At 60.4% G+C, this 15,050-nt stretch overlaps 1 protein-coding gene across 1 annotated transcript in view; it reads left to right on the forward strand.

Annotated features, from left to right (window-relative positions):
* The first annotated feature begins 9,053 nt into the window (after positions 1-9,053).
* Positions 9,054-15,050, forward strand: part of LOC118701206 (myosin-6-like) — a 28,439-nt gene continuing 22,442 nt past the window's right edge. The window contains exons 1-6 of the mRNA XM_036405840.2: positions 9,054-9,254; positions 11,308-11,451; positions 12,686-12,842; positions 13,616-13,643; positions 13,758-13,866; positions 13,956-14,048. Of these exons, the coding sequence (XP_036261733.1) occupies positions 9,054-9,254; positions 11,308-11,451; positions 12,686-12,842; positions 13,616-13,643; positions 13,758-13,866; positions 13,956-14,048 (732 nt within the window). The remainder of the gene's footprint in view (positions 9,255-11,307; positions 11,452-12,685; positions 12,843-13,615; positions 13,644-13,757; positions 13,867-13,955; positions 14,049-15,050) is intronic.

Here is a 15,050-nt window from a genome sequence, read left to right on the forward strand (position 1 = left end):
TAGAATTCCCTAAAAAGGAACCCCTCTGCCCCATAGAATTCCCTAAAAAGGAACCCCTCTGCCCCATAGAATCCCCTACAAAAGAATCCCTCTGCCCCACAGAATCCCCTACAAAGGAATCCCTCTGCCCCATAGAATCCTCTAAAAAGGAATCCCCCTGCCCCATAGAATCCTCTAAAAAGGAATCCCTCTGCCCCATAGAATCCCCTACAAAAGAATCCCCCTGCCCCACAGAATCCCCTACAAAGGAATCCCCCTGCCCCATAGAATTCCCTAAAAAGGAACCCTTCTGCCCCATAGAATCGCCTACAAAGGAATCCCTCTGCCCCATAGAATCCTCTAAAAAGGAACCCCTCTGCCCCATAGAATCCCCTACAAAGGAATCCCTCTGCCCCATAGAATCGCCTAAAAAGGGTCCCCCCATCCCTACCCCACAGAATCCCCTAAAAGGGAGCCACTGTTCCTGCCCCACAGAATCCCCTACATAAGAAACCCCTCTGCCCCATAGAATCCCTTAAAAAGGGGTCCCCTCGCCCCACAGAATCCCCTACAAAGGGACCTCCCTGTCCCTGCCCCACAGAATCCCCTAAGTAAGGGATCCCCCTTTTTCTGCCCCACAGAATCCCCTGAAAAGGGACCCCCCTTGTTCCTGCCCCATAGAATCCTCTAAATAAGGGATCCCCCTGCCCCTTAGAATTCCCCAAGTAAGGGAGGCCCCGTCCCGGCCCCACAGAATCCCCTAAGCAGGGAATCTCTGCCCCACAGAATCCCCTAAATAAGAGAACCACCCTTTTCCTGCCCCATAGAATCCCCTAAATGAGGGATTCCCCCTGTTCCTGCCCCACAGAATCCCATACAAAGAGACGCCCCGATCCCTGCCCCATAGAATCTCCTAAATAAGGGACCCTCCTTTTCCTGCCCCACAGAATCCCCCACAAAGGGATCCCCCTGCCCCATAGAATCCCCTAAAAAGCGACACCTCTGCCCCATAGAGTCCCCTAAAAAGAGACCCTCCTGCCCCATAGAATCCCCTAAAAAGGGATTCCCCCTGTTCCTGCCCCATAGAATCCCTTAAATGAGACCCCCCCCTGCCCCATAGAATCCCCTAAATGAGGGACGGCTCTGTTCCTGCCCCATAGAATCCCTTAAATGAGACCCCCCTGCCCCATAGAATCCCCTAAATGAGGGATTCCCCCTGTTCCTGCCCCACAGAATCCTATACAAAGGGACGCCCCGATCCCTGCCCCATAGAATCCCCTACAAAGGAACCCCTCTGCCCCATAGAATCCCCTACAAAGGAACCCCTCTGCCCCATAGAATTCCCTACAAAGGAATCCCCCTGCCCCATAGAATCCTCTAAAAAGGAACCCCTCTGCCCCATAGAATTCCCTAAAAAGGAACCCCTCTGCCCCACAGAATCCTCTAAAAAGGAATCCCCCTGCCCCACAGAATCCCCTACAAAAGAATCCCTCTGCCCCATAGAATTCCCTAAAAAGGAACCCCTCTGCCCCATAGAATCCTCTAAAAAGGAACCCCTCTGCCCCATAGAATTCCCTAAAAAGGAACCCCTCTGCCCCATAGAATCCCCTACAAAAGAATCCCTCTGCCCCACAGAATCCCCTACAAAGGAATCCCTCTGCCCCATAGAATTCCCTAAAAAGGAACCCTTCTGCCCCATAGAATCGCCTACAAAGGAATCCCTCTGCCCCATAGAATCCTCTAAAAAGGAACCCCTCTGCCCCATAGAATCGCCTACAAAGGAATCCCTCTGCCCCATAGAATCCTCTAAAAAGGAACCCCTCTGCCCCACAGAATCCCCTACAAAGGAATCCCTCTGCCCCACAGAATCCCCTACAAAAGAATCCCTCTGCCCCATAGAATCCTCTAAAAAGGAACCCCTCTGCCCCATAGAATCCCCTACAAAGGAATCCCTCTGCCCCATAGAATCGCCTAAAAAGGGTCCCCCCGTCCCTACCCCACAGAATCCCCTAAAAGGGAGCCACTGTTCCTGCCCCACAGAATCCCTTACATAAGAAACCCCTCTGCCCCATAGAATCCCTTAAAAAGGGGTCCCCTCGCCCCACAGAATCCCCTACAAAGGGACCTCCCTGTCCCTGCCCCACAGAATCCCCTAAGTAAGAGATCCCCCTTTTCCTGCCCCACAGAATCCCCTACAAAGGGACCCCCCTTGTTCCTGCCCCATAGAATCCTCTAAATAAGGGATCCCCCTGGTTTTGCCCCATAGAATCCCCTAAATAAGGGATCCCCTGCCCCTTAGAATTCCCCAAGTAAGGGAGGCCCCGGCCCGGCCCCACAGAATCCCCTAAGCAGGGAATCTCTGCCCCACAGAATCCCCTAAATAAGAGAACCACCCTTTTCCTGCCCCATAGAATCCCCTACAAAGGAATACCCCTGTCCCCACAGATTCCCCTAAAAAGGGACCCCCTTTTCCTGCCCCATAGAATCCCCTACAAAGGGAAACCCTTGCCCCATAGAATCTCCTAAATAAGGCACCCCCCCATTCCTGCCCCATAGAATCCCCTACAAAGGGACCCCGGGTCCCAATCCCACAGAATCCCCTACAAAGTGACCCCCCCTGTCCCTGCCCCATAGAATCCCCTAAATAAGGGACCCTCCTTTTCCTGCCCCACAGAATCCCCCACTAAAGGGATCCCCCTGCCCCATAGAATCCCCTAAAAAGGGATCCTGGTCCTGATCCCATAGATTCCCCTAAAAAGGGAGGGTCCCTGTTCCTGCCCCATAGAATGCCCTACAAAGGGATCCCCCTGCCCCATAGAATCCCCTAAAAAGCGACACCTCTGCCCCATAGAGTCCCTTAAAAAGAGACCCTCCTGCCCCATAGAATCCCCTAAAAAGGGATCCCCTGTTCCTGCCCCATAGAATCCCTTAAATGAGACCCCCCTGCCCCATAGAATCCCCTAAATGAGAGATTCCCCCTGTTCCTGCCCCACAGAATCCTATACAAAGGGACGCCCCGATCCCTGCCCCATAGAATCCCCTACAAAGGAACCCCTCTGCCCCATAGAATCCCCTACAAAGGAACCCCTCTGCCCCATAGAATTCCCTACAAAGGAATCCCCCTGCCCCATAGAATCCTCTAAAAAGGAACCCCTCTGCCCCATAGAATCCTCTAAAAAGGAACCCCTCTGCCCCATAGAATTCCCTAAAAAGGAACCACTCTGCCCCATAGAATTCCCTAAAAAGGAACCCCTCTGCCCCATAGAATCCTCTAAAAAGGAACCCCTCTGCCCCATAGAATCCTCTAAAAAGGAATCCCTCTGCCCCATAGAATCCCCTACAAAAGAATCCCCCTGCCCCACAGAATCCCCTACAAAGGAATCCCCCTGCCCCATAGAATTCCCTAAAAAGGAACCCTTCTGCCCCATAGAATCGCCTACAAAGGAATCCCTCTGCCCCATAGAATCCTCTAAAAAGGAACCCCTCTGCCCCATAGAATCCCCTACAAAGGAATCCCCCTGCCCCATAGAATCGCCTAAAAAGGGTCCCCCTGCCCCACAGAATCCCCTACAAAAGAATCCCCCTGCCCCACAGAATCCCCTACAAAAGAATCCCCCTGCCCCATAGAATCCCCTACAAAGGAATCCCCCTGCCCCATAGAATCGCCTAAAAAGGGTCCCCCTGACCCACAGAATCCCCTACAAAGGAATCCCCCTGCCCCATAGAATCCCCTACAAAAGAATCCCCCTGACCCACAGAATCCCCTACAAAGGAATCCCCCTGACCCACAGAATCCCCTACAAAGGAATCCCCCTGCCCCATAGAATCCTCTAAAAAGGAATCCCCCTGCCCCATAGAATTCCCTAAAAAGGAACCCCTCTGCCCCACAGAATCCTCTAAAAAGGAACCCCTCTGCCCCATAGAATCCCCTACAAAGGAATCCCCCTGCCCCATAGAATCGCCTAAAAAGGGTACCCGTGCCCCACAGAATCCCCTACAAAGGAATCCCCCTGCCCCACAGAATCCCCTACAAAGGAATCCCTCTGCCCCATGGAATTCCCTAAAAAGGAACCCCTCTGCCCCATAGAATTCCCTAAAAAGGAACCCCTCTGCCCCATAGAATCCTCTAAAAAGGAACCCCTCTGCCCCACAGAATCCCCTACAAAGGAATCCCTCTGCCCCATAGAATCCCCTACAAAGGAATCCCCCTGCCCCACAGAATCCCCTACAAAAGAATCCCCCTGCCCCACAGAATCCCCTAGAAAAGAATCCCCCTGCCCCATAGAATCCTCTAAAAAGGAATCCCCCTGCCCCACAGAATCCCCTACAAAGGAATCCCTCTGCCCCATAGAATCCTCTAAAAAGGAACCCCTCTGCCCCATAGAATTCCCTAAAAAGGAACCCCTCTGCCCCATAGAATCCCCTACAAAGGAATCCCTCTGCCCCATAGAATCGCCTAAAAAGGGTCCCCCCGTCCCTACCCCACAGAATCCCCTAAAAGGGAGCCACTGTTCCTGCCCCACAGAATCCCTTACATAAGAAACCCCTCTGCCCCATAGAATCCCTTAAAAAGGGGTCCCCTCGCCCCACAGAATCCCCTACAAAGGGACCTCCCTGTCCCTGCCCCACAGAATCCCCTAAGTAAGGGATCCCCCTTTTCCTGCCCCACAGAATCCCCTAAAAAGGGACCCCCCTTGTTCCTGCCCCATAGAATCCTCTAAATAAGGAATCCCCCTGGTTTTGCCCCATAGAATCCCCTAAATAAGGGATCCCCCTGCCCCTTAGAATTCCCCAAGTAAGGGAGGCCCCGGCCCGGCCCCACAGAATCCCCTAAGCAGGGAATCTCTGCCCCACAGAATCCCCTAAATAAGAGAACCACCCTTTTCCTGCCCCATAGAATCCCCTAAATGAGGGATTCCCCCTGTTCCTGCCCCACAGAATCCCATACAAAGAGACGCCCCGATCCCTGCCCCATAGAATCTCCTAAATAAGGGACCCTCCTTTTCCTGCCCCACAGAATCCCCCACAAAGGGATCCCCCTGCCCCATAGAATCCCCTAAAAAGCGACACCTCTGCCCCATAGAGTCCCCTAAAAAGAGACCCTCCTGCCCCATAGAATCCCCTAAAAAGGGATTCCCCCTGTTCCTGCCCCATAGAATCCCTTAAATGAGACCCCCCCCTGCCCCATAGAATCCCCTAAATGAGGGACGGCTCTGTTCCTGCCCCACAGAATCCCATGCAAAGGGACGCCCCGATCCCTGCCCCATAGAATCCCCTAAATAAGGGACGGCTCTGTCCCTGCCCCATAGAATCCCATAAAAAGGGATCCCCCTGCCCCATAGAATCCCCTATAAGGGACCCCCCCCTCCCTGTTCCACAGAATTCCCTGAGAAGTGACCCCAATGTCCCACAGAATCCCCTAAATAAGGGGCCCCCTGCCCCATAGAATCCCCTAAAATGGGACCCACCTGTCCCTGTTCCTGCCCCACAGAGAGCCCTAAATAAGAGACGACCCCCCCCCCCCCCCAAATGAGACCCCAGCCCACCCTTGGGGTCTCAGCCTTTACTCTGCCCCACAACTCCCCTATAGGGCGGACACGGGGGGGGGCTCAGACCCTCCGGCCCCACAGAGACCCCATGGGGGGCGGGGAAGGGCGGGGCCGCCCCCTCCCCGTCCTTTATCGGCCCCTGGGCCCCTCCCCACGGCTCCTCCCCCCCCCACAGCGCCCTATAAAATCTGTGGGGCCGCGGGGCTGCCCACGGTGCTGCTGTGGGGCACGGGCAGAGCGTGAGGGGTCTGTGGGGCGGGTATGGGGTCTGTGGGGCGGCTATGGGGTCTGTGGGGCACAGGGGTCTGTGGGGCGGCTATGGGGTCTGTGGGGCGGGTATGGGGTCTGTGGGGCGGGTATGGGGGCTGTGGGGCACAGGGGCCTCTGTGGGGCACACAGGGGTCTGTGGGGCGGCTATGGGGTCTGTGGGGCGGCTATGGGGTCTGTGGGGCACAGGGGTCTGTGGGGTGGCTATGGGGTCTGTGGGGCGGGTATGGGGTCTGTGGGGCACAGGGGTCTCTGTGGGGCGCACAGGGGTCTCTGTGGGGCAGGTATGGGGTCTATGGGGTCTCTGTGGGGCGCCTATGGGGTCTGTGGGGCAGGTATGGGGTCTATGGGGTCTGTGGGGTGGCTATGGGGTCTATGGGGCGCCTATGGGGTCTGTGGGGTGCACAGGGGTCTGTGGGGCGCACAGGGGTCTGTGGGGCGGCTATGGGGTCTGTGGGGCACAGGGGTCTCTATGGGGCGCACAGGGGTCTGTGGGGCAGGTATGGGGTCTATGGGGTCTCTGTGGGGCGCCTATGGGGTCTGTGGGGCAGGTATGGGGTCTATGGGGTCTGTGGGGCGCACAGGGGTCTGTGGGGCGGCTATGGGGTCTGTGGGGCACAGGGGTCTCTGTGGGGCACAGGTGGGTTGTGGGGTGCATGGGGGTTCTATGGGGCGCACAGGGGATCTATGGGGTGCATGGGGGGGGTCTCTGTGCGGCAATCGGTAGTTGTGGGTCACACGGGGGATCTGTGGGGCACAGGGTGGGATGTGGGGTGCACAGGGGGTCTATGGGGTGCGTGGGTGTCTATGGGGCGCAGGATGGATTGTGGGGTTCACCAGGGATCTATGGGGCACAGGGGGGGATCTCTGTGGGGCACAGGGGGGATCTCTGTGGGTTGGGCGTGGGCTCTATGGGGCACAGAGCAGGTTGTGGGTCTATGGGGTTCGTGGGGGTCTCTGTGGGGCACAGAGCAGGTTGTGGGGTGCACAGGGGTCTGTGGGGTTCGTGGGGGTCTCTGTGGGGCAGGCACGGGGCCTGTGGGGCACAGGGGTCTCTGTGGGGGGCACAGGGGATCTATGGGGTGGGCGGGGTTCTATGGGGTGCAGGGTGGGATGTGGGGTGCATGGGGGAATCTATAGGGCACAGGGCGGGTTGTGGGGCACACAGGGGTCTATGGGGCACAGGGGTCTCTGTGGGGTGCAAAGCGGGTTGTGGGGTTCACCAGAGATCTATGGGGTGGGCGGGGGTCCCTGTGGGGCACAGGGCGGGTTGTGGGGTGCATGGGGGTTCTATGGGGCGCAAAGGGGATCTGTGGGGTGCATGGGGGTCTCTGTGGGGCACAGCGCGGGTTGTGGGGTGCATGGGGGTTCTATGGGGTGCACAGGGGATCTATGGGGTGCATGGGGGTCTCTGTAGGGCACTGGGTAGTTGTGGGTTACACGGGGGATCTGTGGGGCACAGGGTGGGATGTGGGGCGCACAGGGGATCTATGGGGTGCACGGGGGTCTCTGTGGGGTTCACTGGGGGTCTATGGGGCGCACGGGGGATCTGTGGGGTTTATGGGGTCACAGGGATTCTGTGGGGCACACATGGGGTCTGTGGGGTGCATGGGGGTCTCTGTGGGTCGCACAGGGGTCTGTGGGGTGCACGTGAAGGCTTTGGGGTCTATGGGGTCACAGGGATTCTGTGGGGCACACATGGGTTCTATGGGGCACACAGGGGGTCTATGAGGTGCATGGGGGTCTCTGTGGGGTCTATGGGGCCACGGGGATTCTGTGGGGCACACGCGGGGTCTGTGGGGTGCATGGGGGTCTCTGTGGGTTACACAGGGGTCTATGGGGTCACGGGGATTCTGTGGGGCACACGTGGGGTCTGTGGGGCACACGGGGGCTCTATGAGGTGCATGGGGGTCTCTGTGGGTTCTATGGGGCCACGGGGATTCTATGGGGCACACGTGGGGTCTGTGGGGCACACGGGGGCTCTATGAGGTGCATGGGGGTCTCTGTGGGGTCTATGGGGCCACAGGGATTCTGTGGGGCACACGTGGGGTCTGTGGGGCACACGGGGGCTCTATGAGGTGCATGGGGGTCTCTGTGGGGTCTATGGGGCCACGGGGATTCTGTGGGGCACACGTGGGTTCTATGGGGCACACAGGGGGTCTATGAGGTGCATGGGGGTCTCTGTGGGGTCTATGGGGCCACAGGGATTCTGTGGGGCACACAGGGGGTCTATGAGGTGCATGGGGGTCTCTGTGGGGTCTATGGGGCCATGGGGATTCTGTGGGGCACACGTGGGGTCTGTGGGGCACACGGGGTCTCTGTGGGGTCTATGGGGCCACGGGGATTCTGTGGGGCACACGTGGGGTCTGTGGGGCACACGGGGGCTCTATGAGGTGCATGGGGGTCTCTGTGGGGTCTATGGGGCCACGGGGATTCTGTGGGGCACACGTGGGGTCTGTGGGGCACACGGGGGTCTCTGTGGGGTCTATGGGGCCACGGGGATTCTGTGGGGCACACGTGGGGTCTGTGGGGCACACGGGGGTCTCTGTGGGGTCTATGGGGCCACAGGGATTCTGTGGGGCACACGTGGGGTCTGTGGGGCGCAGCCCCTCACCCCCGTGTCCCCCCAGATCCCCCCCATCCAACCCAAACCCACCGGACCCACGGACTCCAGGTGAGCCCAGGTGGGGCTGGGGGCGCTTTGGGGGGGGGGATCCCTGTCACCCCCCAGGTGACGCTGCGGGGTCAGGGATGGCCACAGGGGTCAAGCAGTGACCTCGGGGGTCAATCAGTGACCATGGGGGTGTCCATGGAGTGGCTCGGGGTCCATCCCCAGGTGTCCTTGTCCCCCAGGAGAGATGGCGGACGCGGTGCTGGTGACACCATGAGGGTCAATCGGTGACCATGGTGGCCCATCAGTGACCATGAGGGTGTCCACGGAGGGTCAGTGGGTGGCCGGGGGTCCATCCCCAGGTGCCCCTGTCCCCCAGGACAGATGGCGGACGCGGTGCTGGTGACACCATGAGGGTCAATCAGTGACCATGGTGGCCCATCAGTGACCCACGGAGGGTCAGTGGGTGGCCGGGGGTCCATCCCCAGGTGTCCCTGTCCCCCAGCACAGATGGCGGACGCGGTGCTGGTGACACCATGGGGGTCAATCAGTGACCATGGTGGCCCATCAGTGACCATGAGGGTGTCCACGGAGGGTCAGTGGGCGGCCGGGGGTCCATCCCCAGGTGTCCTTGTCCCCCAGGACAGATGGCGGACGCGGTGCTGGCGGCGCTGGGCGCGGCGGCGCCGTTCCTGCGGCCGGGCGAGCGCGAGCGCCTGGCGGCCACCACGCGTCCCTTCGACCCCCGCGCCGAGTGCTTCGTGCCCCACGCCGGACACGAGTTCGTCAAGGGACGCGTGGTGGAGAGACAGGGGGGCAGCGTCACCGTGGAGACCGAGCTGGGAGAGGTGACATGGGGGGACACGGGGACCTTGGGGACATGGGGGGGGACATGGGGTCCTTGGGGACATGGCGGGGGACACGGGGGGATTGGGGACATGGGGGGGGACACGGGGGGATTGGGGACATGGGGACATCCGGGAGTGTCACAGGGGTCTGGGGGGGTCATGGGGACCTTGGGGCCACAGGGGGCTTGGGGACATGGGGAGGGACACAGGGATCTCAATGGGACATTGCTGGAGGAGATGCCACCATGGAGACGGAGCCTGGAGAAGTGACACCGGCAGGGGCACGGGAATCTTGGGGACAAGGGGACCTTGGGGAGGGTCACAGGGTTCTGGGGGCATCATGGGGACCTTGGGGACATGGGGGACTCGGGGACATGTGGGGGTCACAGGGGTCTCAATGGGACATTGCTGGAGGAGATGCCACCATGGAGAGGAGCCTGGAGAGGTGACACCAGGAAGGTCACAGGGACCTTGGGGACCATGGGGACATGGGGACCTTGGGGAGTGTCACAGGGTTCTGGGGGGTCATGGGGACCTTGGGGTCACAGGGGTCTCAATGGGACATCGGGGAGGGACACAGGGGTCTCAATGGGACATCGGGGAGATGCCACCATGGAGATGGAACCTGGAGAGGTGACACCAGGAAGGTCACAGGGGGCTTGGGGACATGGGGAGGGACACAGGGGTCTCAATGGGACATTGGGGAGAAGCCACCATGGAGAGGAGCCTGGAGAGGTGACACCAGAAGGTCACAGGGACCTTGGGGACATGGGGGGGGTCATGGGGGGCTTGAGGACAAGGGGACCTTGAGGAGTGTCACAGGGGTCTGGGGGGGGTCATGGGAACCTTGGGGTCACAGGGATCTCAATGGGACATTGGGGAGAAGCCACCGTGGAGATGGAACCTGGAGAGGTGACACCAGGGGCGTCACGGGGACCTTGAGGACATGGGGGGGGGGTCATGGGGGGCTTGGGGACAAGGGGACCTTGGGGAGTGTCACAGGGGTCTGGGGGCGTCATGGGGACCTTGGGGTCACGGGGGTCTCAATGGGACATTGGGGAGATGCCACCATGGAGATGGAGCCTGGAGAGGTGACACCAGGAAGGTCACAGGGACCTTGGGGACATGGGGAGGGACACAGGGGTCTCAATGGGACATTGAGGAGATGCCACCATGGAGAGGAGCCTGGAGAGGTGACACCAGGGGCGTCACGGGGAGCTTGGGGACATGGGGGGGGTCACGGGGGTCTCAATGGGACATTGAGGAGATGCCACCGTGGAGAGGAGCCTGGAGAGGTGACACCAGGAAGGTCACAGGGACCTTGGGGACATGGGGAGGGACACAGGGGTCTCAATGGGACATTGGGGAGATGAGATGACCTGGAGAGGAGCCTGGAGAGGTGACACCAGGGGCGTCACGGGGACCTTGGGGACATGGGGAGGGACACAGGGGTCTCAATGGGACATTGGGGAGATGCCACCGTGGAGAGGAGCCTGGAGAGGTGACACCAGGAAGGTCACAGGGACCTTGGGGACATGGAGGGGGTCACGGGGGTCTCAATGGGACATTGGGGAGATGCCACCATGGAGATGGAGCCTGGAGAGGTGACACCAGGGGCGTCACGGGGACCTTGGGGACATGGAGGGGGTCACGGGGGTCTCAATGGGACATTGGGGAGATGCCACCATGGAGAGGAGCCTGGAGAGGTGACACCAGGGGCGTCACGGGGACCTTGGGGACATGGGGAGGGACACAGGGGTCTCAATGGGACATCGGGGAGATGCCACCATGGAGAGGAGCCTGGAGAGGTGACACCAGGAAGGTCACGGGGACCTTGGGGACATGGAGGGGGTCACGGGGGTCTCAATGGGACGTCGGGGAGATGCCACCATGGAGAGGAGCCTGGAGAGGTGACACCAGGGGCGTCACGGGGAGCTCAAGGAGGCCCCAGGCGCGCCGTGGTGGCGCCGCCGGAGAGGGGACAGCGCCGCGGGCACCAGGCAGGGACAGGCGGCGCTGTGAGGTCGCCAGGGACCCCTCGGTGTCCCCGCAGACGGTGACGGTCAAGGAGGGCGACGTGCACCAGCAGAACCCGCCCAAGTTCGACAAGATCGAGGACATGGCCATGCTGACGTTCCTGCACGAGCCCGCCGTGCTCTTCAACCTCAAGGAGCGCTACGCGGCCTGGATGATCTACGTGAGAGAGACCCCAAAAATGGGGAAAATGGGGGGGGAACATCAAAAATGGAGAGGGGGAACCCCAAAAATGGGGGGGAGGGACCTGAAAAACGGGGAGGAACCTCAAAAATGGGGGGGAGAACATCAAAAATGGGGAAAATGGGGGGGACCATCGAAAATGGGGGGGAACCCCAAAAATGGGGGGGAGGGACCTGAAAAATGGGGGGGAACATCAAAAATGGAGGGGGAACTTCAAAAACGGGGGGGAGAACCTCAAAAATTGAGAGGGGAAACTCAAAAACGGGGGGGACCTCAAAAATGAGGAAAATGGGGGGGACCATCAAAAATGGGGGGGAGGGACCTCAAAAATGAGGAAAATGGGGGGGACCATCAAAAATGGGGGGGAGGGACCTCAAAAATGGGGGAGGGAACAGGGGAGACCCTGCCCCAAAGCTCAGAGGGGGCTGGAACCTGGGAGGGGCTTCTGGGGGGGCTTTGGGGCACCAGGAATTGAGTGGGGGGGAGGCTTCTCCAGAGCTGCCCAGATCCCAAAATGTCCCACCCCTGGCTGCCCTGAGCCCCCCAGACCCAAAACCTCCAAACCTTGGACCCCCAAGGGCCCTGAACCTCCCCCAGACCCAAAATCTCCAAACCTTGGATCCCCAAGGGCCCTGAACCTCCCCCAGACCCAAAATCTCCAAACCTTGGACCCCCTGAACCCCCAGACCCAAAATCTCCAAACCTTGGACCCCCAGGGGCCCCAGACCCAAAATCTCCAAACCTTGGACTCCCAAGAGCCCTGAACCTCCCCCAGACCCAAAATCTCCAAACCTTGGACCCCCAGGATCCCTGAACCTCCCCCAGACCCAAAACCTCCAAACCTTGGACTCCCAAGAGCCCTGAACCTCCCCCAGACCCAAAATCTCCAAACCTTGGACCCCCTGAACCCCCAGACCCAAAATCTCCAAACCTTGGACCCCCAAGGGCCCTGAACCCCCTCCAGACCCAAAATCTCCAAACCTTGGACCCCCTGAACCCCCAGACCCAAAATCTCCAAACCTTGGACCCCCTGAACCCCCAGACCCAAAATCTCCAAACCTTGGACCCCCATCACCCCTGAAGCCCCTCCAGATCCTCCAGTGTCCCATCCTGGAGCCCCAAAACCCCACTCCACCCCTTCCCACGCCCTGGTTGGGGTCGGTGTCCCCTCCCCAGGTGTGTCAGCCCCTGAGCCCCCCGTTTGTCCCCCCCAGACCTACTCGGGGCTGTTCTGTGTCACCGTGAACCCCTACAAGTGGCTCCCGGTCTATGACCCACAAGTGGTGGCCGCCTACCGGGGCAAGAAGCGCAACGAGGTCCCCCCGCACATCTTCTCCATCTCCGACAACGCCTACCAGTACATGCTGACAGGTGGGACACCCGAAAAGGGGCCCGGGGACACCTGGGGTCACCTGGGCACGAGGGGAGGCCCAAGGGACCCCGTGGGTCCTCACGGATTTGAGCCATCTCAGATGGGAGGGTGGAGAACCCCAACATCTCCCTCACCTGGGAGGGTGGGGAACCCCAACATCTCCCTCACCTCTGTCCCACCTGGGACCCCAAGATCTCCCTCACCTGGGAAGGTGGAGAACCCCAACATCTCGCTCACCTCTGTCCCACCTGGGACCCCAACATCTCCCTCACCTGGGAAGGTGGAGAACCCCATCTCCCTCAGCTTGGTCCTCACCTGAGTGGGTGGAGAACCCCAACATCTCCCTCACCTGGGAGGGTGGAGAACCCCAACATCTCCCTCACCTTGTCCCACCTCTGACCCCAACATCTCCCTCACCTGGGAGGGTGGGGAACCCCAACATCTCCCTCACCTTATCCCACCTGGGAGGGTGGAGAGCCCCAACATCTCCCTCACCTTGTCCCACCTGGGACCCCAACATCTCCCTCACCTGGGAGGGTGGGGAACCCCAACATCTCCCTCACCTCTCTCCCACCTGGGGGGGACTGGAGAACCCCAGACCCCGAACATCTCCTGAACTTTGTCCCACCTGACCTGCTCCTCACCTGGGGGGGTTGGAGAACCCCGAACATCTCCTGAACTTTGTCCCACCTGACCTCCTCCTTACTTGGGGGAGAGCTGAAGACCCCCAAGACCCCTCCTCACCTCCTGACCCTTCTCTCTCTCCCCACAGACCGCGAGAACCAATCCATCCTCATCACGTGAGTCCCCAGGCCTGACGCCGCCCCACAGGTGTGGGGTGGGCCCAGGTGCCCCAGGTGACCCCCATGACCCCTCAGTGACCCCCCTGGTGACCTCCTTGCCCCCCCCCCCAGCGGCGAATCGGGGGCGGGGAAAACGGTGAACACCAAACGCGTCATCCAATACTTCGCCAGCATCGCCGCCATCGGCGACCGCAAGAAGGAGGCGGCCAATAGCAACAAGGTAAGGGCGGGGCCCGGCCACGCCCCCGCACCGTGGGGAGGGTCCCCTGGCCGTGTCCCCGCCCACCCGCGGTGTCACCTCCACCCCAGGGCACCCTGGAGGATCAAATCATCCAGGCCAACCCCGCGCTGGAGGCCTTCGGCAACGCCAAGACCGTGCGCAACGACAACTCCTCGCGATTCGTGAGTGGGGCGGGGCCTGGGGGGCCGGGCCTGTGGGGCCGGGCCTGGGGGAGGAGTCTGCAGGGCCTTGGGGTGGGGCAGCACCTGTGGGGTGGGGTCTATGGGGTGGGGCCGGTGTCTGTGGGGCACGGAGGTGGGATGGGGTCTATGGGTGGGTTCTGTGAGGTGGAGATTGGATTTTGGGGTCTATGGGGTGTGGTCTATGGGGTGAGGTCGGTGTCTGTGGGGCACATCAATGGGGTGGGGTCTATGGGTGGGTTCTGTGAGGTGGAGATTGGATTTTGGGATCTATGGGGTGGGGCCAATGTCTATGAGAACATCTATGGGGTGGGGCCGGTGTCTGTGGGGCACATCAATGGGGCAGAGTCCACGGGTGGGCTCTGTGGGGAGGAGACTGTCGGATCTATGGGGCAGGGTCCATTGGGATCTGTGGGGTGGAGCGGGGTCAGTGGGGTGTGGCCAGCAGGATGGGGTCTATGGGGTGGGGTGGACAGGTTAGGGTCTATGGGGCAGGGTCTATAGGGCTGGGTCTATAGGGCTGGGGTCCATGGGGTGGGGTGGACAGGTTAGGGTCTATGAGGCAGAGTCTATAGGGCTGGGGTCTATGGGGTGGGGTGGACAGGTTAGGGTCTATGGGGCAGGATCTATAGGGCTGGGTCTATAGGGCTGGGGTCCACGGGGTGGGGTGGACAGGTTAGGGTCTATGGGGCAGGGTCTATAGGGCTGGGGTCCATGGGGTGGGGTGGACAGGTTAGGGTCTATGGGGCAGGGTCTATAGGGCTGGGTGGGCAGGTTAGGGTCTATAGGGCTGGGTCTATAGGGCTGGGGTCTATGGGGTGGGGTGGACAGGTTAGGGTCTATGGGGCAGGGTCTATAGGGCTGGGTCTATAGGGCTGGGGTCCATGGGGTGGGGTGGACAGGTTAGGGTCTATGGGGCAGAGTCTATAGGGCAGGGTCTATAGGGCTGGGGTCCATGGGGTGGGGTGGACAGGTTAGGGTCTA

The sequence above is a fragment of the Molothrus ater genome, unplaced genomic scaffold (assembly GCF_012460135.2).
Source record: "Molothrus ater isolate BHLD 08-10-18 breed brown headed cowbird unplaced genomic scaffold, BPBGC_Mater_1.1 matUn_MA147, whole genome shotgun sequence".
NCBI classification, from domain to species: Eukaryota; Metazoa; Chordata; class Aves; order Passeriformes; family Icteridae; genus Molothrus; species Molothrus ater.